The sequence below is a fragment of the Oryzias latipes genome, chromosome 18, assembly GCF_002234675.1.
Source record: "Oryzias latipes chromosome 18, ASM223467v1".
Lineage (NCBI taxonomy): Eukaryota > Metazoa > Chordata > Actinopteri > Beloniformes > Adrianichthyidae > Oryzias > Oryzias latipes.
In genome coordinates this window covers 21,740,946-21,768,525 of record NC_019876.2, presented here as the reverse complement: position 1 = coordinate 21,768,525, position 27,580 = coordinate 21,740,946, and the positions used below count along the sequence as shown (strand labels likewise).

At 41.9% G+C, this 27,580-nt stretch overlaps 1 protein-coding gene across 2 annotated transcripts; it reads left to right on the top strand.

Annotated features, from left to right (window-relative positions):
• The first annotated feature begins 991 nt into the window (after positions 1-991).
• olgc-r2 (guanylate cyclase OlGC-R2) lies at positions 992-27,580 on the top strand. 2 transcript variants are annotated; one of them, XM_011487625.3, is made up of 26 exons: positions 992-1,194; positions 2,626-2,760; positions 2,838-3,091; positions 5,853-5,981; positions 6,113-6,292; positions 6,384-6,501; positions 7,443-7,744; positions 7,815-7,946; positions 8,107-8,210; positions 8,490-8,608; positions 8,692-8,776; positions 11,064-11,160; positions 11,300-11,422; positions 11,824-11,904; positions 13,978-14,154; positions 16,897-17,053; positions 17,141-17,290; positions 17,907-18,055; positions 18,132-18,295; positions 18,518-18,710; positions 18,790-18,964; positions 19,063-19,161; positions 20,070-20,164; positions 20,244-20,329; positions 22,816-22,916; positions 27,020-27,580. In XM_011487625.3, the coding sequence occupies exons 2-25, from the start codon at positions 2,673-2,675 to the stop codon at positions 22,913-22,915; spliced, it is 3,357 nt and encodes a 1,118-aa protein (XP_011485927.1). In that variant the 5' UTR covers positions 992-1,194; positions 2,626-2,672; the 3' UTR covers position 22,916; positions 27,020-27,580.

The following is a 27,580-nucleotide window of genomic DNA, read 5'->3' as shown; positions in this document are numbered from 1 at the left end:
TCACAACCCCACCTGAAATAAGTGGTGCAACAAAAATGGCGGACAGTATCGGAGCTATCCAGCCGTACAGTTATGATCCAGATTCCAGCTCAGACAAGGAAAACAAAGACGTACATGGTCTATTTGTCTGCAAGTGGATGCATCGGAGCGGAGCAGGGAGCCTGTGGCCTTCCAGTTATTGCAATTTTAAAGAATTAAATAAAAAAAATACTCAGAAACATCATTTTAAGATTAATTTTCTTTATAAATGTCATCCATCATCAGAAAAGTACTACAAGAACATGTTAAAAAACACCGTTTTATTGGAGTGGGTCTTTAAATAAGTCAATGACATCAGGACGTGCATTCACACAGCTGGGAGGCTCATCTGGCACGTCGGCTCCACACATCTGATTCCTCAGGCTCTGCTTCAGACATTTTTCAGGTGGCTGATGGATAAAGTCTGAGCTGAGACTTGAAGACAAACATCAGTAACCACAATTAACCCTTGTGCTTTCCTATGACCCCACTCTTGCATTGATATGTTATCCCTACCATGACAAAGGTGGATAAAGGTGGAAAGATTTCATGTAATCTATGGACACCAGTGAGGATCACAAATCATTGAGTCTTGTGGGGTCTAGATGACCGAACTCTCAATGTTAAAGTGCCTAGGATAGCACAAGGGTTTAATCCTCAATCTGATCCGGAACCTCTGGATTACAGCTTTTGTGAAAAAGAGTTTGTGCACTCTGCTGACCCCTGGCTTCCAACCAAATCAACTGCAGAGGATCCAGCTCTGATCGGAAACATCAAGCTTCACTTTGGGGTCCATGAGAGCACCAAAGTATGCTGCTCATTCTGAGGCTGTTCTCCAAACGGCTGGCAGAGAAAATGATCAAATCTTGAGGTTGAAGACGAACATCACCTCCAGCACTTTCTCTGCAGGTCCGAGCAGATTACAGCTCCACAGATCCTGAGTGGATTAAAATTAATCTGACAAGGCAGGTCACACTACTCCATAAGACAGACAGGAGCTGCAAACCTCTGCAGTCGTCTAAAGACAAATCCTGCTGGTCTTCTGCTCTGTTATCTGGCATCAATTCTTCCAGAAGAGCTCTGAAGTTTTGGAGAGGTTATGGAGCTGTCGCAGTGCTCCCCAAGGTCACATGGTTTTCTGTAAAGACATCCCATTTCTACTCGTCTGTCCAGCAGGTAACAGTAACGCTTTGACACCATGGCTGATGTTTTCCACCAACTTCCTCATATGCCAGTCTTTGATAGGAGTTATGGGTTTACACATAAAGACACATTTGTGTGGCGGCGGCTGGGTTCTAAAACCAATGGTTGTGTTGAATTGTTTGAGAAAAGATTTTTACCACGAAATAACCTTTTGTAGTTGGTAATTCTATGTGTTGATGAGTATGATTATTTGTTATGCTGCTGCAGGCAACAGTCAGTTTGCTCTTCCTGGGAAGAAATAACATTTTTTTCTCTGATGTCAAGACTACTTCAGGATTTTACTTTAGTTTTTAGAGCTTTTCTGTGTTTTGCATCTCAGCAGACTCTAAACAAACACTAATCAGATGTTTTCACACCGAAACTCCTTCTTTAAAGTCCTGTCACAGTGCTTTATCTTCAGTAGAACAGCAGTGGATGAGAGAGGAATGTCTCCAAGACGGTGGCGTTGAAGGTCAATATTTGGACCCCCAACCCACCCCCTACATCAGAGCGGTGGACAAGCCACAAGAAGCCGTTTTCTTGTGCTGCCCACCTTGCTAAAACTCAGCTTCACAGAATTGTGAAGATGTTCCTTCAGAGGTGATGCAGGCAGAACCTCTTTGTTTTGTAACCCAAGAGACAGAAAGGAAAAAAAAACCTGCATTGAAAGGATAAGGGGTGTAACGATTCATGGACTTCATCAGTGAATCAATTTCTATTCCTAAAATCCAATCATATCAAGTCTGAGGCAAGTTGTAATTCCAATTGAGCTATTCCCTAATGAAACCATTTCTAAATGAAATAAATCCATTATGATCAATGTTGGAAAATGCCATTTAGGTTCATTTTACTATAACCTAAAAATGACAAAGTGCACCACATTGGACAACACATGTGATGTCAGCAAAAAATAATAAGTCCATCATTCCAGTCCAATATGTGGAAACACTCTGAATTTAGCACAGACATGTGACCATACAGTGTGGTACAATGTTCTAATAAACAGGAAAAACAACGGTGGGCTGAACTAAAACTAAAATGCGAATGGATTTGCCATTAATTCTTGTTTACATATTTGTTTGTATACTTATTTAATTTAAACTTGATTATCCTGTAAGAAATCCAAGGAATCTGGAAAACTTCACCTGCACTGTTCAGTACCAGGTTTTTACCACTGAGTCACACCGGTTGAAGTTTTGGCTAAAGATGTCCTGGATCAATTTTAGGTCAGTCAACCGAATAGTTCAAAATGAGCTAATATTGATTGTGAATCTTATCAGCAACCACAAATTATGATAGGAATAGAAACGTTGTTAAAATGAATCGCTACACCCCTAACAAGGACACTTGTTGGGGGTGTATAGCGGTTAAAGCTCTTCTATTAAAAATCTGATGAAAACATTTTTTTTTAATTTCTTCATTCAGGAGGGGTCAAACATTTATGGTCTCTGCTTCCATTTTTCTTCTGAACCATGGTGGTGGTGTGGAGTGAAATGCCTCATCAGGGAGCTGCCCTCTCCTCTAAACCTCCAAGTCACACCCCTCCTGCCTTAACTTCAGGTGACCAGTCCGAGTCCTCATCACCGCAGCCTCACCTTTGACCCCTTCTTACCAATGTACCCCTCTTTTTTTTCCAGTTCTCTCTCTTTCTCCTGGTCCTGCACCCAAGCATACCCTCCTCAGGCTCCTCCTGCTTCTCCTGCCCCCCCTGTGTTTGCTCCCCTGCTCAGCAGAAGCAGCGTGGTTCCGGGTCGGGGTGGTTGGACCATGGGGGTGTGACCCAATCTTTGCCAAGGCCCTTCCGAGCACGGCGGCGCAGCTCGCCATCACCCACATTAACAGAGACCCCTCACTGTCATCCGCTGGAGCCTTTGACTTTGCTGTACTGCAGGTACAGGAGCCCCAACCCCCCATCTACAGCAAAAACCCATAAAAGTTCACATATGTGCATGATTTAACCCTTGTGCTATCTTTGATGACCCCACCCTTACTTTGACGTGTTATTCCTACCATGACAAAGGTGGATAAAGGTGGAAAGATTTCATGTAATCCATGGACACCAGTGAAGATCACAAATCATTGAAGAAAAAAGGTTCAGAGCACTGTCTAGTGGGTCTAGATGACCCAACTCCCAACATTAAAGTGCCTAGGATAGCACAAGGGTTACGATTACCACAAGCAACTTTGTGCAACTTTAATCTTCTCACCAGTGACACAAAACCTGCCAAAAATGAGTAATGTACTTTTTAGTTGGATTCCATTGTAACAATGATTTCTGAAATAATGTTGTCCTCTCATGTACCTCATCTTAGTCATTTGATTTTATTAGTACTTATAGATTTTTTAATCGATCTGCACTTGTGTTGGTAAACTATAAGATTAGAAGAAAATAATAAAAGTTAAATGAAGCATTATAGGAGTGGGATTATATAAATGTGCTTCCTCTCAATCTAAGCAATAGGTTAAACTACTTTTGACAAACTTAAATTTAATGGTTTGGATGTGTCATATACTGTAAGCATCATAGCTAGTCTATTTAGGATTAAGAGTAACTATAATCGAATCATTTACATGATTATGTGTATGTATTTATATTTTCCCATTAATGACTTATTATACAAAGTTTAATATCTTAGTATAGATATATATTTCGGTTGTTTGTCCTCAGTTTTATTTTTGTTTTCATTACTTGAAAACAACTTAGCTAACTTAGCAAAAAGCAGGCACACATCAGTGGCATTGTGAATATGATGAACCAGATTTCTTTATTTTTAAACATCCTTTTGAGTTTTTTTCAGTAACACTCATTTAGGCAGAGTTGGACCATTTTTTCTGCTTGCTACAGCCAGAAGCTGGAGAAATAGACCCCTAATTGTGAAGGGATGCACATCTTCTGGACAATTTCTGACTACAAGAAAAGATACTTCCTAATTCAAGATGAAAGCTAAGACATGGTGTTTTAAAGACACAAACAGAGGGTCATTGCTGAGGCTAAAACATGGACCGTTATTATAATGAGGCCTTCTTTACAGGTTAAGAAGCAAGCCATGATAGTGTACGCTCATAATAATGCACAGACTTTGATATTTCCTGTGACATGGAGCTCAACAGGAAACCAACTTCTATATTGATACAGACTTCTACATTTCCTGGTAATAGAGACACTTGTTGCATTTCCATTGACTATGAAATTGCACTAATTGGATTCCCAGTAATTATTTCGCCTAATAGAAATACGACAATTTAGACAAAACTTGCACATTTTTCCGCTTGGAGAAGGTTGTTTTTGAGACATATCAAAATTGACATATTTTTCAAAACTGCAATGTAAAGACTTTTTTCGAATTAAATAAGTGAGATAGATGTATGCGCTACTTGGTATGAATTGGCTGCTCTAGACACTGTACACTGGGTGGTGTACAGTGTCCCACAGCATCACGAAGCTCATCAAAAGTTGTTGGATCCACAGCTCCTCTGTAAAATCACCGACCATGAGCTCGCTGTGCGTGATGTGGTCTGAATAAGACGCCGATGTCTCCTTTGATAGATGATGGTGAGCGCTTGTGCCGTGGCAGAAATTTGAATGTATCTGCTTTAAATCAAAGTATTGTTCACATCCGTCGCCATGGTTCTGAATGACACAGCGTGAGTTGGTTTGTATTTAATTGCATAATTATGATTTAAGACAAACAGTGTAGTTGCAAAATTTTGTTTTTTCGACCTTTCTAGAATTTCTATAAAGTTTTGCGCATGTGTGTAATGAAAAGACAGCCAGACAAATAAAATGGTGGGAAGAAAGGTTCTCAAAATGAGAACAAACTTTTTTTGATGCGATTTGTACTTTTACAAATCTTTTCTTCTATGGCTTCTTTGCCATATGGCTGCCTCTTTTAGGGGGTAATCATCCATAAATTTCAAATCAGATGCCACACCCTTTCCATTTACCCGAGCTTGGACGCACACACAAAAGCAAAAGAACCAACCAATTGCAAATCAGGATTTTTCTTTCACAGCTCTGTTCTGATTTATGAAAGACAATCATCAATTTCTCCTTAATGATCAATTTTCAAACGGTTGCCAGTTCTGTGGATTAAAAGGGAAGCCATCCACACGACACTACCAAATCCGAGTCTCCAATTGGTCAAAGTTCGAACTTGTTTAACTTTCTACATGCGGTCAGTGGACGTTTTGTACGTAGAGTCCAAGAGCAGTTGTAGGTACTTGTGTAGGAATGCGTGAGAGTTTTGGAACATGTAAAAACATGTAAAAACCTGTAAAACATGTAAAAAACATGTAAAAAAAAAAAAACCAGACTGGTACTGCTAAAACAGTATCAGTATCTGTGATTACGGCCCCAATCTTTATACGTTTACTTGAAAGAGACTTGAAAGAGGTCACTTGAACGCCCGTTGCTGAGGGTGGTGTGAATGTAGGTTCAAACTGAAGACAAAATCCAAAACAGAAAAAGAAGAAAACCTTTTTCTCCCAAAAATGTTTTCAAGCAAACCATTGTCAGCACGTGCAATGCTTTGGTTTGTTTTAGACTGGGTTAAAGCTGAGGTTGTTTCGGGGGGGGGGGGGGGGGGGGGCTTTGTGTAGCTTTCTAGCAGACCTTGTTGCTGAGTGTTGGATGACCTAATGGTTTTCTGCAGGAACCCTGTGAGACATCCAGGGCACTTGAGACGTTTGTCGGGTTCCACACAAAAGCCTCTGGGTACATTGGACCAGTCAATCCAGGGTACTGTGATGCTGCCTCCATGCTGACTAAAGGCTGGAACAAAGTAACCGCATAAATTATCATAAATATTGTATTTTAATCATCTTTTTGATGAAAAAATTACAATTCCAAGTTTTGACACTTACCTATCTCTTAAAATATATAATATAATGTTTGTTTTCTGTTGTGTTGAAGGCTGTGTTTCCTTGGGCTTGTGTTGGTTATGATTTGGATGATGTTCGGAGCCATCCAACTTTAGCTCGATCCTTGCCGAGGCCCACTTGGGTGCTACACAACCTTTTGAGCTACTTCAGATGGGCTCACATTGCCATAATTTCTTCCTATGAGGACATCTGGGTAGAAACAGCCATTAAGGTTAAAAATAAAACCACTTATTTTAATGATTTCCATTTGGTTGTCAGTTTTTGAGGCCATTGGGATTTATTGTGTCCATGTTTCTTTCTAGGTAGCTGACTCTTTGAGAAGTCATGGTATTTCCGTAAGGCTTGTCAGTTTCATGGAGAACACGCCTCATGGTATCAGACAGACTCTATCCAGGGTCCATAAGATGCAAGAAATACGAGGTGCAACTATTTGACAAGAATGAAGATCATCCCACTGTGCAAAAAAATTTGTGGCCTTTATTGATAAAATGTGTGATCATGCTGGACACATTTAGTTCACTTAAAGGGAACCAGAGATCATTTTTGTTCTGATTACATAGGCGACGCATCAACCACTGCTCTTGGATACATCTTCCGAGATGGTCTTGGTTTGTTTCCAAACGGACTGAGCTACGGTTCCACAGAATATTCTCAGTCTGAATAGACTGCAAGCTCAGAGCAGAACAACTGGACCAAAACGGCCAATTTAGCCGGTCATAAACACTTATCAGCGTACCTTCTTAGCCGTCTGCTTGCCAGTGCCTTGCAGCAAGCCTCCACCGTACCAAAGCAGCAAGTAAAAAGTGTTGGACCTGACTTTGACACAGACGTTTGAAATAGGATTGCAAAGCATAGGACTTCAATTATTTTATCTTTTCCCCGGCCTCATCATTTCTGGCCAATGACAGAAGAGACCTTAAGTCAAAATGTTTTTGTTTACAAGCTTTAGGTAAGAGAACAAATGTCTGTTTGACGGCAGTCTGAATAATGACCAAATTCAAGGTTCAGGATTCCATCTGGACCAAATTAAGTGGACGGGGTCCAGACCAACAAACAATACACCCAAAATCTCAACTGAATAACAGAGTACTGCAGATCCTGCCTGGTTACATCAAAGCAGTTTGTATGTGTTTTTTCACAATGTTAAAATAAATATTAAAAATAATAATTTAAAACAATTATTAAAATGAACATGAAAAATGAAAATTAATGAATACATAAAAAACGTATTAATATAATTAAATAAATAAGATTTAAAAAAAGACAAATTAAAAAATCCTGCAAATAAATTGTACTGAATTTTTGTGGTCTGTCTATGAGGTCTTGATCAGACAGATCCTGACTTGTGGTTCTTGTTCCAGCTGTGATCCTCTGCATGCACTCCGCGTTGATTGGTGGCTCGGCGCAGAAGCTTCTCCTGGAAGCAGCCTATGACATGAAGATGACTGACGGCTCCCTGGTCTTTGTGCCATACGATACTCTGCTCTACAGCCTGCCCCACCGCAACATCACTTACCCGGCCCTGAAAAGTAACAGCAAACTGCTGAGAGCGTACGATGCTGTTCTTACCGTCACCATTGACTCTCCACACACATCATTCTATGAGACCTACAGGGAAGTCATGGAGAGGGGAGAGGTGCCAACGACTCTGAAACCCCAGCAGGTAACATTTGAATAAAAGAGTTTTTCTTTGAGCAAGGCATCTGAAGATGTTAACTCTGTGCATGCAACAGGTGTCTCCTATGTTCGGTACCATCTACAACTCAGTACTTCTGATGGCTCATGCTATAAAGGGAGTTCGGGATTCTGGGGCATGGATATCTGGAGGAAACCTGGCACACCAAACGCGTAACCTGAACTTCCAGGTAAAGAGGAAACTGTGACAACACTCACAATGCTCTCATCCCTCACCCAGGGTTAAGTTAGCAGTGAAAAACACATGGTTAGGGTTGGAAAGATGTCAAAAATATATCAAAACTTTCCTATGAAAGACTGCTGTGGACAAACATGTCATTTAAATTACAGGGCTTCAGTCATCGCATCAAAACCAGCAGCTCTGGGGCAGTTCAGCTAGACTACCTCATCCTGGACACAGATGGATCCTCCTCGGAGCTGTTGCCAACATACAGGTCAAGTTTAGGAAATTTGGGTAGATGTAATTCAAATAATCCATAGTTCCACTGCTGCACACAAGTCACACATATGTTCATTTTTTTTTGTTAAACTATTGCTAACAATATTTCATGGATACCTCTTTGCAACCATAAAGAAAATATTAAATTCCAAGAGATTAAATGTATCTTTCATTTCACAAGATTTCACTATATAATCTTTTATGAGATAATTAATGTTTATTTATCCACACAAACAACTCCAGATTTGCCTCTGATTTTTCTGAAAAACAACAGAATTGACATGGAGATTGGTATGGTTCGCTTCTTGGGTCGGGACATTCACTTCCCACACGGATATGGACCCAGGAGAGATGCCGCCTGCTGGTTCATCCCTGGAGTCATCTGTTCAGGGGGTGAGGAGATGATTTAGTATCTTTTTTCAGACTCTCTCAAAGCCTGTTTTCACTAACTAAGTTCAACTGTTTTCCTGTTGCAGGAGTGGATCTATTTCTAACTTTTAGTACGTTCCTCGGTTCGATAGCCGTGGCCCTTTTTCTCATCGCCCTCTTGTACTGCATCAGGTATAAAGTCATTCAGAAACCTAATTTTTTCACCCACAACGATGATGTGGTCTGTGAATGATCCACAAGTGTTTTTCCTGTTCATTGAGGTGCTTTTTAAATGAAATATTCAGAATGAGAGATATTAATTAGGAAGACCAAGTGGTGGAAGCTACAGAATGAAGAAACTTGTGAGGAATTTAGGCAGAAGTTGAGACAGGGTCTGGGTGGTCAGGATGAGCTTCCAGATGACTGGGAAACTACAGCAGAAATTATCAGGGAAACAGGTAGGAAGGTGCTAGGTGTGTCATCTGGAAAGAGGAAAGACGGTAAAGAGACTTGGTGGTGGAATGAGGAAGTACAGGAATGCGTCCAGAGGAAGAGGTTGGCTAAAAAGAAGTGGGATGTAGAAAGGACTGAGGAAGGTAGACAGGAGTACAAGGAAGCGCAGCGTAGAGTGAAGAGAGAGGTGGCAAAGGCCAAACAGAAGGCTTACGATGAACTATATGACAGGTTAGACACAAAGGAAGGAGAGAAGGACTTGTACAGACTAGCCAGACAGAGAGACAGAGATGGGAAGGACGTGCAACAGATAAGGGTGATTAAGGACAGAGATGGAAAGGTGCTAACAACTCAGGAGAGTGTACAGAAAAGATGGAAGGAGTATTTTGAGGAGCTGATGAATGTGGAAAATGACAGGGAAAGAAGGGAGGAAGATGTGGTTGTTGTGGAGCAGGAAGTAGCAGAGATTGGAAAGGATGAGGTTAGGAAGGCTCTGAAAAGGATGAAGAGCGGAAAGGCCGTTGGTCCTGATGACGTTCCTGTGGAGGTATGGAAGTGCTTAGGAGAGGCAGCAGTGGAATTTCTAACAAGGTTGTTCAATAGGATTTTAGAGAGTGAGAAGATGCCTGAGGAATGGAGGAGAAGCGTTCTGGTTCCGATCTTTAAGAACAAGGGTGACACGCAGAACTGCAGCAACTATAGAGGAATAAAGTTGATGAGCCACACAATGAAGCTGTGGGAAAGAGTAGTGGAAGCCAGGCTTAGGAAGAAGGTGGAGATCTGTGAGCAGCAGTATGGTTTCATGCCCCGTAAGAGCACCACTGATGCCATTTTTGCTTTGAGAATGTTGATGGAAAAGTACAGAGAAGGTCAGAAGGAGCTGCATTGTGTGTTCGTAGATTTAGAGAAGGCGTATGACAGGGTGCCGAGGGAGGAGCTGTGGTACTGTATGAGGTCGTCTGGAGTGGCAGAGAAGTATGTCAGAGTAGTTCAGGACATGTATGAGAGAAGTATGACGGTGGTGAGATGTGCTGTAGGTCAGACAGAGGAGTTCAAGGTGGAGGTGGGACTACACCAAGGATCAGCTTTGAGTCCTTTTTTGTTTGCTATGCTGATGGACAGGCTGACAGATGAGGTAAGACAGGAATCTCCCTGGACAATGATGTTTGCGGATGACATTGTAATTTGCAGTGAGAGTAGAGAGCAGGTGGAGGAACAGCTAGAGAGGTGGAGGTTTGCTCTGGAAAGAAGAGGCATGAAGGTCAGTCGTAGTAAGACAGAATACATGTGTCTGAACGAGAGGGATCAAGGTAGAAGCGTTAGGTTACAGGGGGCTGAGGTGAAGAAGGTGCAGGAGTTTAAGTACTTGGGGTCAACAGTTCAGTGTGATGGGGAGTGTGGAAAAGAGGTGAAGAGGCGAGTGCAGGCAGGTTGGAGCGGTTGGAGGAAAGTGTCAGGAGTGTTGTGTGACAGAAGAGTGCCAGCAAGACTCAAAGGAAAGGTGTACAAGACAGTGGTGAGACCAGCTCTGCTCTATGGGTTAGAGACGGTAGCAGTGAGACAGAGACAAGAGGCTGAGATGGAGGTAGCGGAGATGAAGATGTTGAGGTTCTCCTTAGGAGTGACCAGGTTAGACAGGATAAGGAACGAGTACATCAGAGGGACGGCTCATGTTGCCTGTGTTAGCGACAAAGTCAGAGAAGCCAGACTGAGATGGTTTGGACATGTTCAGAGGAGGGATAGTGGATATATTGGTAGAAGGATGTTGGAGATGGAGCTGCCTGGCAGGAGGGCAAGAGGACGGCCAAAGAGGAGATACATGGATGTCTTAACAGAGGACATGAAGTTGGCTAATGTTAGGGTAGAAGATGTCCATGATAGAGTGAGGTGGAAAAGGATGATTCGCTGTGGCGACCCCTGATGGGAAAAGCCGAAAGAGAAAGAAGAAGAGATATTAATTAGGATTAAAAAGTCTAAAACTTTTGTGACTTTTGTCCTTTGGTTTGCGGCTCTTTGTCTTTCATAGGCGACGCATCAACCAGATTCGGTTGGTCAGAGGTCCCAACAAGATCCTACTGACTCTCACCGATGTTACGTTCATTAACCCTTCACTAAGCAACAAGGTCAGCTATGTCAAACATCTCATTTTTTATCTAGCAAAATCTGTAGTTCAGTCAGGCTGAATGTTCTTATCCAAGTGAGACTAACTCTTACATTTCTTAACCTTAAACTGTTTTCGACCTTAAAAACATTCTGCTGCAGAAGCTGAGTCTGGACGACAGCCGGACAAGCGGTGGGCGGAGTCTGTCTGAATGCAGCCAGAACACACCTCTCTCCTCTCAATCTCCAGCAACTTATGAAAACTCCAACATCGTCATTTATGAGGTCAGCAAAACATCAAAATCACAACCCCAACTCATTTTAGATATTCACTAACGAAAGGTGTCCAGAACAGCCAAGTCACATGTGTTCTGCAAATACCAAAACATACATATGACTGAACTTGAGTCTATGTAACAGCTGTAGATCTTTCACAAAACGCCAACCTCATCTAAAAAAATGAATACTAAATTTTGGTTAAAGTAGGACAGAGATTTCATGGCTGTTTATTGTAACAATAAAAATACATGAAGCCCCTGGAAGGTGTTTTATTTTTGGAAGACTCGGTTATTGGTTGGTACCTTCAGGTCCTTCATCACATCTCTGCAGTTTCTCAGTTCCTCCAACAGCAGCTGTGTGAGAAGACACCATTACTGGTACTGTGAATCACTGTTTCCTTCTAACAGGGAGACTGGGCCTGGCTCAAGAGACTGCCTAACGGAAATTTTGGTAGCATCAACCCCAAAACGAGTGATGTGTTTGAGCTGGTAAGTTGGCATGTGGCTTAGATTCATGTTTTCTGCACACATCCAGATTTCAACAACCACAGCATTCAAATTTATCTTCAAGGGGAAAAAACTGACACCAAACAGTTTTCAGTGCACAAAGACCAGTCTAGAAATAAAACATTGTTATTGGCACGGAAACCCTGGTTTGACAATGAGTCTGTCTTTTAGCTTTCACCTTATTTCTGTGATAAGGTTTAATTGATCCCAAAGGCTATGGTGTCGGGGGCAAATCTCTCTGGTGGAGTCTTCCATGGCAGACAGGCCCTTGGTTACAAGCCAGACTAAGAGCAGTTAAAATCTTCAAATCGTTCAAATACCCCTTATTAAAAAAGGACTAAGTCAGATTTACACCACTGAGGTCCAATCCTGGAACCAGGCCAGGGGTTGGGACTTCAGGCTAGTGCCCAGTGTCTGGGACTCCTCCTACAGGACCTGATTAGGCTTAGCTCAAAGAAACTACATGGGATTACCTTCCCGTAGGACCACCACCTGTATTAAAGTCCATAAGGAGCCGGCGCCATGTGGTTTGGGTGGCCATTGAGGGCGGGTGCTTTGACTGCCCTAACTATGAAAATGGATTCTAATTATTGGAAACCAAACTGAGAGGAAAAGAACCTGAGCTTCTGCAAGGGGCTGAGCGGTGACACCTAGAGATGGTTGGGCATGCCTCCATGCACAGTTTGGGCTCTGAAATCCACTTGAGAACAATTGAACTTTCGTCCTCTCTGGAGTTTTGAGAGATAAAAAAACTATAGTGGTTTTGGTCATTGCTCTCCTGCACAGCCATTGTGTGTTCAGGTTCATCACACTGAATAAGAGGCATCTATTCCCATGCCTTGAGAGGGAAAGGTTTTACTCTGTGATCTCGCCTTACAGGCCAAACAGCAGTACAGGGGACCTGGCATTGTTCAAGTCTCTAAAAAGGGTACTAGAAAAAGGCACTGACTGGGAACTCCATTGTAGCTACTGGGAGACTTCAAAGCTCATGAGGGCAGTGACAGGAAACCTAGGAAGGAACGGACGGAGGATAGGCCTCCCTTATATGAATCTCAGCAGAGCTTTATAAATGAACTTTTGTACACAATGTTTGAACAGAAGGTTGCCCATCAGTGCACATGACATCTGGACACCCTAAGTAGATGGTCAATGATAGACTTGTAGTTGGGCCATCTGTTTTGGACATTCAGGAGAAGACACAGTTGGAGCTTTTAACCAATAACTGCCTAGTTACAAGGTTGATGCGCTGGCGGAGGAAGAAGCCAAATAGACTCAGCACACCAAAATGTATAGTGAGTTTACTGGGAATGTCTGATTGAGCCCAGTGTAAAAAGGGCCTTCAACTCCCACATCTGCAGGAGCTTTAGCTAAGTACCAAAAGAAGCTGGACACATTGAGTTCAAGTGGAGCATGTTTTCCACTGAGATCGTCAATACGGCTGTTCGAATCTGTGGGTGTTACCCTTCCGGAGTCAGTCAAGGGAGGGTCCCTCTTTTCAGGAAGGGAAACCGGTGGGGGTACTCTAACTTCAGATAGTTAAGACTACTTAGCATAACTGGGGAAATGGACTCAAATGGACTTGAGAGGAGAAATTGGCTAATAGTAGAACGTCTGTATCAAGAGAAACAACTGCAATTATACAATAAGAACCATTTTCCAAAAGAAATCTTAGGTTGTGTTTAGGTATTTGGTCTTGACTGACTCAGGAGAACCGAATTGATTATATTCATGCTCAAATTTAATATAAGTGCACATCGTTTGAAGAGATGCTACTTGAGAAGATTCCTTTAGAAATATGCTCAACACTTCAACACATGTACACAGGGTTTTTACTGAAGCACTGTATAAAGTTTTTCATTTTTTATAGAGACGATATCCATTGTTGTCATCTTTAATATTGATGAGCACCACATCTCCTTTCAGTGTCTACCATTCCTAAATAAAACAAATGAGAAGGAAATTTGTTTTAGACTGTGATGGTCACACTCTTCATCCTGCATGGTGACATTTTTCAGAGAGAAAAAAACACGTTTTCTTGGCTACCTCTGTCTGCAGATGAAGGACATGCGCCATGAGAACATCAACCCGTTCCTAGGGTTCTTTCATGACTGTGGAGTGTTCGCCATCGTAACAGAGTTTTGTTCCAGAGGCAGCCTAGAGGACCTCCTCCTCAATGATGATGTCAAACTGGACTGGATGTTCAAGTCCTCTTTGCTGCTGGATTTGATCAAGGTGAGATGATAGATAAATGGATAGATGGGTTCTGCTACATTGTCCAGAATAACCAACAGTTTCTCCACAGAGACCTCTTGTCTGACATTGTCACAAGATTTAAATTTTGACAAGAAAGCCAAACCTTCTGATAAGCCTATATTTTCATATTGAGCTCCAGTTTGCTCTTAGTTGTAAAGACGGTCTTTTTATTTTGGTCAACCATGAGGGATTTATTGCAGTTGACCATTTTAACCATATTCCACCTATTTCAGTTGGTTGGTTGCGTTGTCTGACTTTTCTGTAGTAAATAAATCTCTTATTTGGGTTGCATTGCGCCACAGACAACCCAAGGTGAGAAGTTTGGAATCAGAATTCTATACTTAATAATTCAGCACTGGATACTCCACAGCTAATGACCACCAGTCAGCTGTGATGTTTCTCAATCTGGCATGTTGTGATCTGTCAGTAAGGTCCAGGATCCCAGATGTTTTATCAGCAATCAATTTAAAGGTGCCTGAAAAGTCCAGAAACAAGGTCTTTCTTGTCCTGTTGTCTTATCCAGACACAAGTATCCTCGGTTCAAGTAGAGAATGGCATCTTTAACACTTGCTTCTTTCTGGGCAGCAGACTGCATGGGATCTTGGCCATCTCACAACTGTGGAAATCAACAGGTGCTCCATTCAATTCAATTCAATCCAATTCAATTTTATTTTTGTATTCACAGTTGTCTCGGTGGGCCTCGTATCAGTAATTGAAAAAGTTAAACATAAAATCAAAATGATCATAAATACATAAAATTCAATAGGAAAACTGGACATCCCTTCCCTTAGACCCCCCGTCGCGGTAAGGAAAAACTCCTAAAAACAGATTCCGGAAAAAACAAAGAAACCTCAGGGGTGTCCACATGAAGGAGGGATCCTCCCCCAGGACGGACAGGCGATTTAGCAGAACTCATAGAGAAGAATTAACTTATCAAAACCTACAACTACATATATAAAGTCCAGCAGCTTCATCCAGCCGGAGTTGGGGGGACAGTCGGGGGTGCGAGTCGAGCGGAGACAGGATCCACAGCCAGCTGTAGGAGCAGGAGCAAAGACGAGGTACATGGCCAGATATAGAGCAGAGACGAGCCAGAGGCAGAATACACAGCCAGGCGTAGAAGCAGTAGTAGAGGCGAGCCAGAGACCAGGTACACGGTCAGGTACAGGAGCACGGATGAGCCAACTGGAATCTGGCAGCACTCCCACTCCCCAGGAGGGTAGAGGGAAAGAGGGACAATACCTGAATCGCACTGCACCAAACAGAGGCATGGAGAACCAAATGATGAATAATGATCAAGAATAGAGAAGAGAGGAATGGTAGAAGTAGATGAGAAAAGAGTGCACCATAGTTACCCCAGCTTCAACTTTTATCAGCCTACTAAAAACAAATTGTTATTGTTATTAAGTTTAATTTAAACACATTAACATTAAGTTAAATAATCTCTGAATACTAACTAGTCTGACAATAAGCCTGTCCAAAGAGGAATGTTTTCAGTCTAACTTTGAATGTAGAAACTGTGTCGGCCTCTCTTACATGAGCTGGGAGCTTATTCCATAAAACTGGGGCTTGGTGGCTAAACGCTATACCTCCAACCGTACTTATACTAATTCTAGGAACCACAAGCAGTCCTGCATTTTGCGAGCGAAGTGTTTGGTTTGGGTGGTAAGGGACTATGAGGTCCTTAATATAGGACGGGGCCAAATCATGGAAGGCCTTATAGGTTAACAGGAGGATTTTGAACTGGATTCTAGAATCAACTGGGAGTCGGTGAAGTGAAACTAACACAGGAGTGATGTGATCTCTTCTGCTAGTTCCTGCTAACAATCTAGCTGCTGCGTTCTGAACAAGCTGGAGACTTCTTAAGGAACTCTTAGGACACGCTGCTAACAAAGAGGGGAGGACATTGTGTAGTGGGAAGTATGGTGCAGGGAAGATGAAGCTTTCCAGTCAGTCCCTACTGTACCTGAGTCCATTTGACCAGAACTATTAAGCTTGTTAGCTCTCTCTCCAACAACCCCTCCCCCTTTCTCTGTTTGGTTTTGTAGCCTTAAGGACTTTCACACTTTTGCAAATTGCTCTCATGTTGTTCTCCTTCGATTTTGGTTCTGTTCACCTTCATTTGCCCCGGTTATCATGCAGCCATAGCCCATCTGTTTATTCTGTCTTTTTACTTTATTTATTTATTGTATTATTACGCATAACATACGTTATGTCATAATAGTTTACATAAGTATTACTTTTTGTATTATTTTTTCACATTTTGTATTTGTATTTTTGCACATTTTGAACAGCCTTCACTTTTGCACATTGCTGTTGTTCTTCTCTTCTTTTTTCTTTCTCTTTTCTGCACTGAACTGCGGTAGCAATTGAATTTCCCCAACGTGGGATCAATAAAGAATATCATATCTCATTAAACCTCTTCTGTATATGCACACTTTTGGTTTTCTTAATTCTTTAAAACCTTTTTTTTTTTCTAAAGACAGTTTCACTCCCATAGTTTAGTTTTTGAAAACAATCTTGTCCAGGTTAACAGATTTGCAAGAGTTAGTAGTCTGACAATCATGTGGGTCAGATCTTTTACTGTAACTTCTTACTATCTGGACTTTCCATTGCAGTTCAAATTTCAGAATGTCTCTTAGTGCCTTTCTCACTTCAGGAGTTAATCTCCTGAAGGACTGTGATGTTGGTGACAGTGAACAAAGGCGTTGTTTCCTTCAGGGAATGAAGTACCTTCATCACCGTGGAGTGTGCCACACCCGTCTCAAATCTCGGAACTGTGTGGTAGATGGGCGTTTTGTCCTCAAAGTCACAGACTACGGCTATAATGAGGTCCTGGAGTCCCAAAGGTTTCCTTATGCTGAAGAACGTCCTGAAGGTGATACTCTGTCAGTCTCAATCTGCAGAATACAGAGGAGGAAACTTCATCATCATATCCTGGAGTAACTGCTTCTGTCCTCTTCAGAGTTGCTGTGGACAGCTCCAGAAGTCCTGAGGAGTGGACAAGCAGGGCTCCATGGAACTCTTCCTGCAGATGTCTACAGCTTTGCCATAATTATGCAAGAGGTGGTGATCAGAGGGCCTCCTTTCTGCATGCTGGACCTGTCTGATGCAGGCAAGACTCACTTCTGAGTTCACACTTTCAAATGAAGCAAGGAAGTCAGAAACACGCAAACGAAGATTTGATGGAGTTAAAAAAGTGAGATTATGGATGGATTCTGGAGACTACTTTGCCTGAAGTAGTAGCTTTGTGTATACACAGAACTACTAGTTAGTTGTTAGGAGTAATTGTTAGCTGGGGTGTGCCACGAAGGACTGTAAACACAATTTAACCCTATTTGTGGAATAGAGTCATGAAAATAATCAAAAAATAGAAACATGTTTGATTCAATCTGCCTAATCCAGAGCATCCTTGATCTCAGAGAAAATTCTTGAATTTTCATACTTCCATCTTCTTAACCCATTTAATCCCTTTTGGGGGGGAAAGGGTTGCTGGAGCCCCCACTGTTGGGCAGAGGCAGGATGCAACTTGGATGGATTGTCAGTCCATTTCAGGGCCTCCATTTTCATTTAAAAACATCTTCCATGCTGCTGCACAGCTTACTGAGTAATTTTCCATGTTAGGTCTTCAGAAAATATCAAGAATTACTCATAACAGCACACTTGTGGTCTTGTTTCGACCCTTGACCTTGAAAAATGCAGGCCATTGTTGATTTTTTTGTGTTCTTCAGAAATTATAGAAAAGGTGCGCAGACCTCCCCCCCTGTGTCGGCCGGTAGTCAGCCCCGACTACGCCCCGATGGAGTGCATCCAATTGATGAAGCAGTGCTGGACTGAGACGCCAGACAAGAGACCCACCTTCGATGACATCTTTGACCAGGTCTGCTCCACAGAGAACTAGCAGATGATGTTCTTCTTGGGTTTTTGGTGCTCAGCCAATTCTTTTGTTATGTCAGTTCAAGAACATTAACAAAGGAAGAAAGACCAACATCATTGACTCAATGTTGAGGATGCTGGAGCAGTACTCATCCAACCTAGAGGAGTTGATCCGAGAACGTACGGAGGAGCTGGAGATTGAGAAACAAAAGACAGAGAAGCTGCTGACGCAGATGCTGCCTCCGTGGGTTATGCTACTCGTGCACACTCCACATATACACACACTATGCATTCACATTTCACACATTCACGTAGTTGTTTATTCATGGTCATTTTGTCAAATTTTATGAGAGTGTTTTGGGTATCATCATGTGCACACTTTTCACATGCGCTTTTTACTTGCATACTGCTTGACATGCACAATCCCAAGGCTGATGTATCTCTGCATACATGCACACTCCTACAGCTCTGTGGCAGAGGCTCTGATGGTGGGGGGCACAGTGAAACCGGAGTACTTCGACAGTGTGTCGCTTTATTTCAGCGACATCGTGGGTTTTACCACCATCTCTGCCAACAGCGAACCCATTGAAGTGGTTGACCTTCTTAATGACCTCTACACGCTCTTCGATGCTATCATTGGCAACCACGATGTTTACAAGGTGACAGCATCTCATGAGGACCTCTGACACTTTGGCGGCTGAATGTACCGATACAACTGTTGTTGCTTTTGCGCTCCAGGTAGAGACCATTGGGGATGCTTACATGGTTGCTTCAGGTGTTCCTGTCCCTAATGCCAACCGCCATGCAGCAGAAATAGCCAACATGTCTCTTGACATCCTGAGTGCCGTGGGAACCTTCAAAATGAGACACATGCCTGATGTCCCGGTCAGGATCCGGATTGGCCTCCATACAGGTGTGAAGAGAAGCCACAGTGTGAAACAGTGGACTGTGTTTAGGGCTGTCAGGGGGATCATTAATTGTCTTTGGAAGTGATACAAAGGTGTGTTGTAGGTCCGTGTGTAGCAGGGGTGGTTGGTCTCACCATGCCACGCTACTGTCTGTTTGGAGACACCGTGACCACCGCTTCTCGAATGGAGTCCAGTGGGATGCGTGAGTATGAGGAGACAGACTTTTAAAGGGTACAAAAAAGAGAAAGAAAATTCCATTTTGGTCATGATACTAATTTTGGGGACTGAGGAGACTGAGGATAGCAAAATTCGGGTTCTGCTGTTGAGGTAAAAATCTCTTGGATGGATTATCTCAGCAAAGGAGAAGTGCTCCCTATCACAGGTTTAGGCAGATTTGTGAACAATATTTAAGAGAAACTGTTATTTTGTGTTTGTAGAAAATGTTTCAGATCTTTGATTTCATCTCATTACAAATGGTTGCAAAAAACAAAACTGTTATGTTTGTATACTGTATTTTAGTGTAGTTTCCATAACTGGGTGTTGAGGTTATGCGTGACACCAGCCGTTATGTTGATAGTATCTTGTGTCTGGCCATGAAGTGCTTATTGGTGGATTTCCTCATTTATCTTAGTTGTGCAGCTCCTTAAAGATTTCTTTTGCATATTGTTAGCTTTTAGCTATACACAGTTAAAAACTGAGATTTGAACAAACTCATAGCTTGATCTTGAAGTCTTCTGTGACCTTGGGCTTGCCAACTCTGACATCAGTGTCTGGATCCTCAACTGAAACAGGAAGATGATTCTACAAAAGAGCAGTTTGATGGTTGGTGGTTTTGCCCCCCATTATGGTTTAGGAAATTCCAGAAAGGACTAGTAACCCATTTGACTGAGAATACAATATGGGCTCATGGGCTCTTTTTAGACAAGATCGAGCTTTCATTTTTAAAGCTGCAGAAATATGCTCTTCCAACAGTTTTTTGTCATTTGTGTTTACACAGAGGTCACACAAATATGAGTCAGGATCTGTTTGTTACTTCTCCTCAATGACTTCCTAAACAACCACCTGGTAATAAAAATGAACTGTCACACATCTGTTTTCACTCACCTCCAGCTTACAGGATCCACGTGCACGAGAGCATCGTGAAGGTTCTGAAGGAGCTCAATCTGGGCTACAAACTGGAGCTTAGAGGCCGAACAGAAGTCAAGGTACGAACTCAAAGACCACAGCGTCACTCTGTCACTCAGGTCTTCAGACATGCAGCCTTTGACTGTCATGTTTTCGCAGGGGAAGGGAACAGAGGAGACCTACTGGCTCGTGGGAAGAGTTGGATTCACCAAACCTCTACCAGTTCCTCCAGAGCTCAAGACTGGGTATGGAAGCATTTCCTTCATTCTCCTCCAACACTAGTCTTCTGTGTCTTCACCATTCCCCTCTAGTTTCTGAGTTTTCTCAACTTCTGAGTCCTGCACTGAAATAATTTTAAATCATGCTATTTATTTTAAATTATTAATCTCAATTCACATACTAATTTGAAAAACAGCGATTGACTTTCATGTAGCCACTGTGGATGTCCTGGCACTTTTAAGAACGATTATTTTCTTCCGGGTTTGTTTTGTTGCCAAGTTTTTATTTCCATCCATCATTTTCCTTTTTTGTCTTGGACCTCCCTTTCCCTCCTTTTCCAAATCCTCCAGGACAAGCATGTCCAAAGTCCAGCCTGTGGGCCAAATTTGACTTGCTATCAAGTTTATTCTGGCATTGTTTTCATGCAGCTGCTGCCAAATAATAAAATGCGAACCTCCAAATTAATATATTTTAGATTTCACCAGAAAATGGCTTCAGACGTTTTAGATCCTGAGGTTCCAGCAAATACAATCTGCACAAATGTGCAGAGAATCGGATTAACATTCCTCTTTAGCAGAGTGCTATAAGGCAACTTAGATTCTACAATTTCTCAATATTTTCTAAATATGATTGCTTTTGCTGTTATATGTCTTAAAAGAAATCGTAAAGTGTTTTATTAATTGTTCATTTTCATTTTTCACTAATAATTGTAAGTTTCTTTAAGTTTCACATTTAAATATTTTGTTCTCTAACTATTGTTTATTTTACAAGACTTTGAAATATGAAAGGTAATGCAGTTTTGCAAAGAATTGTTTACATTTCCACTACATGTAATTTAAAACTTTTGCATGGTTGCAAAGCGCTTCAGATGGCCTGTTTGGAACCAAGGTGCTTCATAAGAAAAATGTCTTTGATGTGTTTAGATTAAGATGAATGGAAATGTGTGAAAAAGCTTTCAATTTTATTAACAACAGCTCTAATTGCTTTGAATTAGAAATTTAACATTTTTCTTGGTGTCAGACTGGACAGCTGGCCTTGGTACATTTTACTTTGCCAAATGAGGCAGTCTTAACTAAAAGTTGGGATGTCTCTGCTACACTGAGGCGTTCTCAGACCAGCAGATAAATCTTTATCCGTCTGAGCTTTAGTCTCTAAGGAGACGCAAGCCCAACCTGCAGAAATCTCATTTCTCCCATCCGTTTTCAGGATCTCATGATTAGGATTGGTGGAGGGGCATGGGCGGACTGGTAAACAGATTTTGCCTTCAGACTTTGATTTCTCTGCAGCACAAGAGTTTGAAAAAAAAGTCCTCTAAAGTGTAAACTCGCTTAATTCTTCATGACTGTGAATGGAGCAGTTATCTAAACACCTCCCCCTGTGAAAGGAATGGGGGTTTAATTCATTTCCTACCCGAAGAGGAAATTTCGCTTTTTTAATGGCTTTAGACTGATTCTCCTTCCTCCACTTGGCTGAATGGAGAAAGTCTGTCCATAAAAGTTGTGAACAGACTATAAGGACAACCCAGAAAGAGTCCAAATCTAAATGTAACAAATCTGACTGACTGCAGGCTGGTAGAACCAAGCTCCAGGGGCTCTCGTGGATTTCAACAAGGGGAAGATCTGGTCCAGTTTCCAAGAACCGAACAATATTGTTCCCTGTTAATCTGAGGTTTAACTACAACCAGACCCTCTTCGCAGGACTATGGCCCCAAGTCTGCACGCTCTTCTTCCTTTGTGTAAAATGGGGTAATGAAAAGATCTTCAAAGTAATCCCTTCACTACCTCTGACCTGTGGTTTTTAGTGTTTTGACCTCATGACTACAGCTGTACCCAGTTGCCTTGCCCATGGAGGCAGGGAGCAATCTAGGTTTACAAGAGTTGTTTGTTAAAGTGCCAGGTCTGTTTTCAAATAACAGTAAGTTCTTTATCTGATATGTGGCATTGCAGAGGGACGCCATGGTCAAAGGTCATTTGATCAAGGCCCTGCGGTCTGCTCTCCTTTGGTACCAAATCCTTGTAGACTTTAATAGTTCATTCTTGTCAGGGCTGCTGGATCATGATCCTCCAGAGCTCCCATCATGCCTGTTTAACTCACCGTTAATGAGCTGGATCTGGTGAGTTAAGGATCTGATTGTTTGAGTAAGCCTGCTTCAGATGACCATCAGGAATTTTTGGAAAAACAAAGCAGAGGGGAGAACCTGGGAAGCAGGATTGGTCAGCCCTGATGCTCATTGACTTGTGCAGACTTGTCATAGTGTTAGTGCAACCTCCCTGGACGGTGGGTGACTTCTGCAGGGTTCATCTCTGGTCAAAACCACAAACAAAAGCTGAAGCATGTGCACGAGGATCTCCTGCAGCTCCTCGGCCTGAAGCTCAGCTTCGGTAAAAGCTGGAGACCTTTGCACTGGCTACATCTACCAAATCCTTCCTGGCTTCTTTAAGAACTCCTTACAGTGCAGGACTTCTATTTGTGTGTGTGTGCTGTGATCATCCTGTTCACTTCGTCTCAACAGGCAAATGGCCCATGGGCTGCAGATGGCCGAGATAGCCCAGTACAAGAAACGGAAAGCCGAGAAACAGCAACAGGAACAACTTGCAAAGAAGAAAAACTGAGGTAGTGTTATGCATTATAAAACAATGTATAACATTACTGACTTGGTTGGCGCCTCATGTCCTTTGCCCAAAAAAGTTTGGTGGGGGTGGGGGGCTACTGACTCTGGTGTTCCTGTTTGCTCTTTTAAACACAACTCACGGGGAAGAAGCCGGTCCAACACTGGGGTTTCTGTCCGGAAAGGCAAACTATTGTTGTGACAAAACTCAGTTCTTCTACTTTACAAGTTTATATTTTCAAATATGTTGCATCAGCTGCTGTCGCTCCCAATACAAAAATTCAAAAATACGGCATTGTCGTCCGTCCCACAAACGGACATGTTGCAGGCAAGTCACACAAGCTGCCATGGCTGTTTGTGTTTGATGGTGTTTCATTGAACAGTTTATGGCTTTTTTTACTTTGGGTTTACGGGTTTCAGTAAATGTTTGTGGCCATTTTATGTCATGTGTCCTGATGTTTGTTGCTTTTGTTGGTTATTTATGGGTATTCCCAGGCCAGTTGGTAAGGGTCTGTAAGCATTTGAGTGTAAGTTAGTTGATAACCGTGGCCCATTCTTTGACAGTTTGTGGGTGGATGTAGATCCTTGTGGGTGTTTGCAAATGTTTCAAAGGGTTTTAGTGGTGATATTTGAGAAACATTTGTGACTCCTAAGTGTCAATTACTTAAAGGCAATGAGAGTAAGAACTCAACGGCTTCTGAAGCCCATAAACAAAAGAAAAGGATACAGAATTTGGCCTGTTTTGCACCAATCTAAACCACAACTCAAATACATTTTAGCATTTGTACAGCAATTTCACAAGAGCAACAAAAAACAAACAGCCAGTTCAATTAATTTTGTTTCAGTTTATACCCTCCATTCAGTTCACACACTAATGTCCATCATTTTTCAGCAAAGGAAAAAAAATCTGACCTGTTTTCAGACCAAAGGGTGGATTTGCATAAACACTGTCAACAGTTCATTCTTTAAAGTTCTGTAGGTCATCCGAATCAATTTCAGTCTCATTACATCTCAGTTGTGCAACATCACCCTTTCATTGTGTGTTTATGCTTTCAAATCACAGCTATGCTGACATCATCAAAACAAAGGAAAAACAATGAAAGATTAAAGCTCCACCGCACATAGATGTCTATTAGATAGCTCATGTTGTAGATGTCTACTGAACTTCTCACTTAACTTTATTTTGCTACTCTATCAGGGGTCTACTGTAAGTGTTCTAAAAGATAATAGACTCCTACACGTCTACTTATAGCTATCTAATCCTGAGAGATTTTTCAATGTCTATTAGAGTTCGTTTTAAAACATTTACTAGCTATAAAATAAACACTGCAGTTTTACATTTAGCGTTATTTGTGATTTGGTTCACAGACAGCAAGTAATCACATAGTTCTACACTTCAAGATGTAGCAAACATTTCTGCTGACACCTATCAGGGGTAAAAAAGTCTCAGAAACGTGCAACAAAACAACATTCCAACATATGCAACTGGATGTGTGAACAGCATATTCATTCAGAAGAATCAGAACAGCACATCTTCAATTTTTTAACAATCTTAGAAACCGATTTCCAACAAATACATTTTAACCCTTGTGCTATCTTAGATGACCCCACCCTTAGATTGACGTGTTATTCCTACCATGACAAAGGTGGATAAAGGTGGAAGATTTCATGTAATCCATGGACACCAGTGATGATCACAAATCATTGAAGAAAAAAGGTTCAGCACACTGTCTAGTGGGTCTAGATGACCCAACTCCCAATGGTAAAGTCCCTAGGATAGGGTTAAACACACAAAAATCCCCTACAATAATATTGCAGATGGCAGCAGAAACAGGGTGCAGCAACCTGTGCTAAATCTACTTGAACGAGTATACGTTGAACAGTTTCTTTCACCAAAGTGATCTCACTGAGACACCACAGATCGTTCGTTAGCATTGTTATATGTCTCTTTACGTATACTGTCCTCTGTTGGATTATCGAAAGTTTGAAAGACACCCTCCAAAGCACACAAAACCCTCATTATTCCACCTTCTAAATTATTCTTCATTATGTTTAATTATTTATTTACCCTACTGAATTAACCCTAACCCCTCTTCAAGAAAAATGGTGGCTTGCTCACCATGCTGCCCTGACATGCTGTTGGAAAGTTGTCTGCTGGAGATCTAAATGGCAATGTACAATCGACTTCTGTCAAATGATGGATGTGTAATATTTATATATATCTGTAAATGTCAAAATAGCCATGATTTAGGTATTTAATAGACGCATCGGTGACCAGTGGAATAAGACAGCTGACAAACTTGGTCAAAAATCTTTGCAATCTCACAAAATGTTCTCTCATTTAAAAATGCTGGCAGAGATCTTTACACAGTTATGGTGACTTTGGTAAGTTACCCTTTGTCACCGAGTTTGGCAAGCAGCAGACTGCAGTCCAAAATAACACCAAGACCCCATGAAAGGCAAAACATCAAAAGAAAAAAAAAACAGGAAATGACATGAGGTGGATCACTGTTAACCCTTGTGCTATCTTAGGCACTTTGACATTGGGAGTTGGGTCACCTAGACCCACTAGACAGTGAACCGAACCTTTTTTCTTCAATGATTTGTGATCTTCACTGGTGTCCATGGATTACATGAAATCTTTCCACCTTTATCCACCTTTATCATGGTAGGAAGAACACGTCAATGTAAGGACCTTTTTTCTTCAATGATTTGTGATCTTCACTGGTGTCCATGGATTACATGAAATCTTTCCACCTTTATCCACCTTTATCATGGTAGGAAGAACACGTCAATGTAAGGGTGGGGTCATCTAAGACAGCACAAGGGTTAAGCACACAAGTAGAGCTAGAACACGCCTGAACAGAGTAGTTTTTACATTCTGCTGCTGAGTCCAATTTGAGTCATGTGATGGAATGGGGGGGGGGGGGGGGGGGTCAAAGGCAAGTGACTGTGGTGTTGTGTATTCCTGTGTGCTCCCTGTTTGACCCTAGAGGTAGATATCCTTTAATTCCCTCAGGTCAAATAACTTGTGCTTCACATGTTTTATCTGTCTGTGAGTTATTGAGACAAACATTAAAGTAGCTAATAGCTGCTTTTGTTCTAACACTCCCCGTCTTTTGGTTAACCCTCTAACACCGGAGTTGTCGCTGACAGGACCTAAATAACACATGCTCTTTGACATACTGTGCCTCTTTGACCACTTGTCTGTGTCAGCTGAATCTGACTTTGAGAAAAGCAGCTTTTCACATGGGCATTACTACGTAAAAGCTGTTTTGCTCCACTTCAGAATCCACTGGAATTACATTAACAGTTGAGGAGTTATGGTGGCCGAAAGAATGTCAACACTGGAGCTAAAGCTCTGCTGTTAATGGGTCAAAAGGAACAGTTGGGTGTTTGGGTGTTTCTGCATATCTCGTACAACTTTCGGCACGTTATAGAAACAGAAAAATTGTTATTGGTACAAAAATAGATAAGATCTCCGTTCACACTGCACTCGGCAGCCCACATTCAAGCGACCAGTTCCACTGAAGAGTCTATGAAAACGCATGTATGTTTGTTTCCGCATTCAAAATTTGGGGCTCTACAAACGCATGTTAAATGCGCTTGAAGTTAAACCAAGTTCAACTTTGACCAATCAGGAATTTGGATTTGGTAGCAACATATGAATCACGTCCCTTTTAATTCACAAAAGTGCCAACCATTTGAAAATTAATCATGAATGTGGTTTGTGTCTGACAGGAATCATTTGACACCAAGTCTGTCACAAATATCGGAACAGAGCTGTGAACGAAAAAGGCTGGAACAAAAATGTACCAGATTTACAGCGTTTCAACATTTCACACCAACTGCAGATGGCAGACATTCGTTATTATTAGGTTAGCGACTGTCCAGTGTAAACACCATGTGCTAAACGCGGGCTCAAGAATGCGTGTTTAGCATGTTTAAGAACGCGTGTCACATGCCCGGTGTGAATGTAGCATCAAAGAGACGGTGGAGAGACTACAGCCTGCCAGAAATGCTGAGCTACTCCTCCAACTTCTCTGTTGTAGCTCACATATCTTTTCCTTTCTGGAGTTAATCTTTGCCCTCCCTCCTTCCCTCCTAGCATGAAGGCGCCCCGAGACATGAAGCAGGTGTTTCACAAGGCAGTGAAGAAGATCTCTCATGTCCGGGTCGTGACACAGCTCCACATGCCTGAAGATGATGCAAACGTTATGATGACGCACCACTGATTGCTGGACTGTCTGTTGCTGCCCCCATCCTGCAAGTCAGCTGAGGAAGAGGAAGGATTACTGTGTCTATGTGCCACAGGCTCGGACCGAGGAGATGGAGTCTAATGTGGAACTATCAATAGAAGCTAAACATGCTGACTCAGCAAAGCAGGGCTCAGCAGAGAGTAGCAGCAGTGAGGGAGCTTATCCTCTCCTTCACTTTGTCAGGAGAATGAGGGTCAGCTTCTACAAAAATGTGTGTTTTTTGGATTGTGGGAACAAATGTGAGTGAAAGTATGTGAACAGAAGAAGGTCACATGTTCAGACTGCTGCTTAAATCTTTACAATGAATCTTGAATATTGTGTTTTTGAAAACAGAACAAACCTCATTTCGTACAGACATGAAGGCAAATGCTGCTGTAAAAACATAAATAAAGTCAGTTCCAACAGAAAAA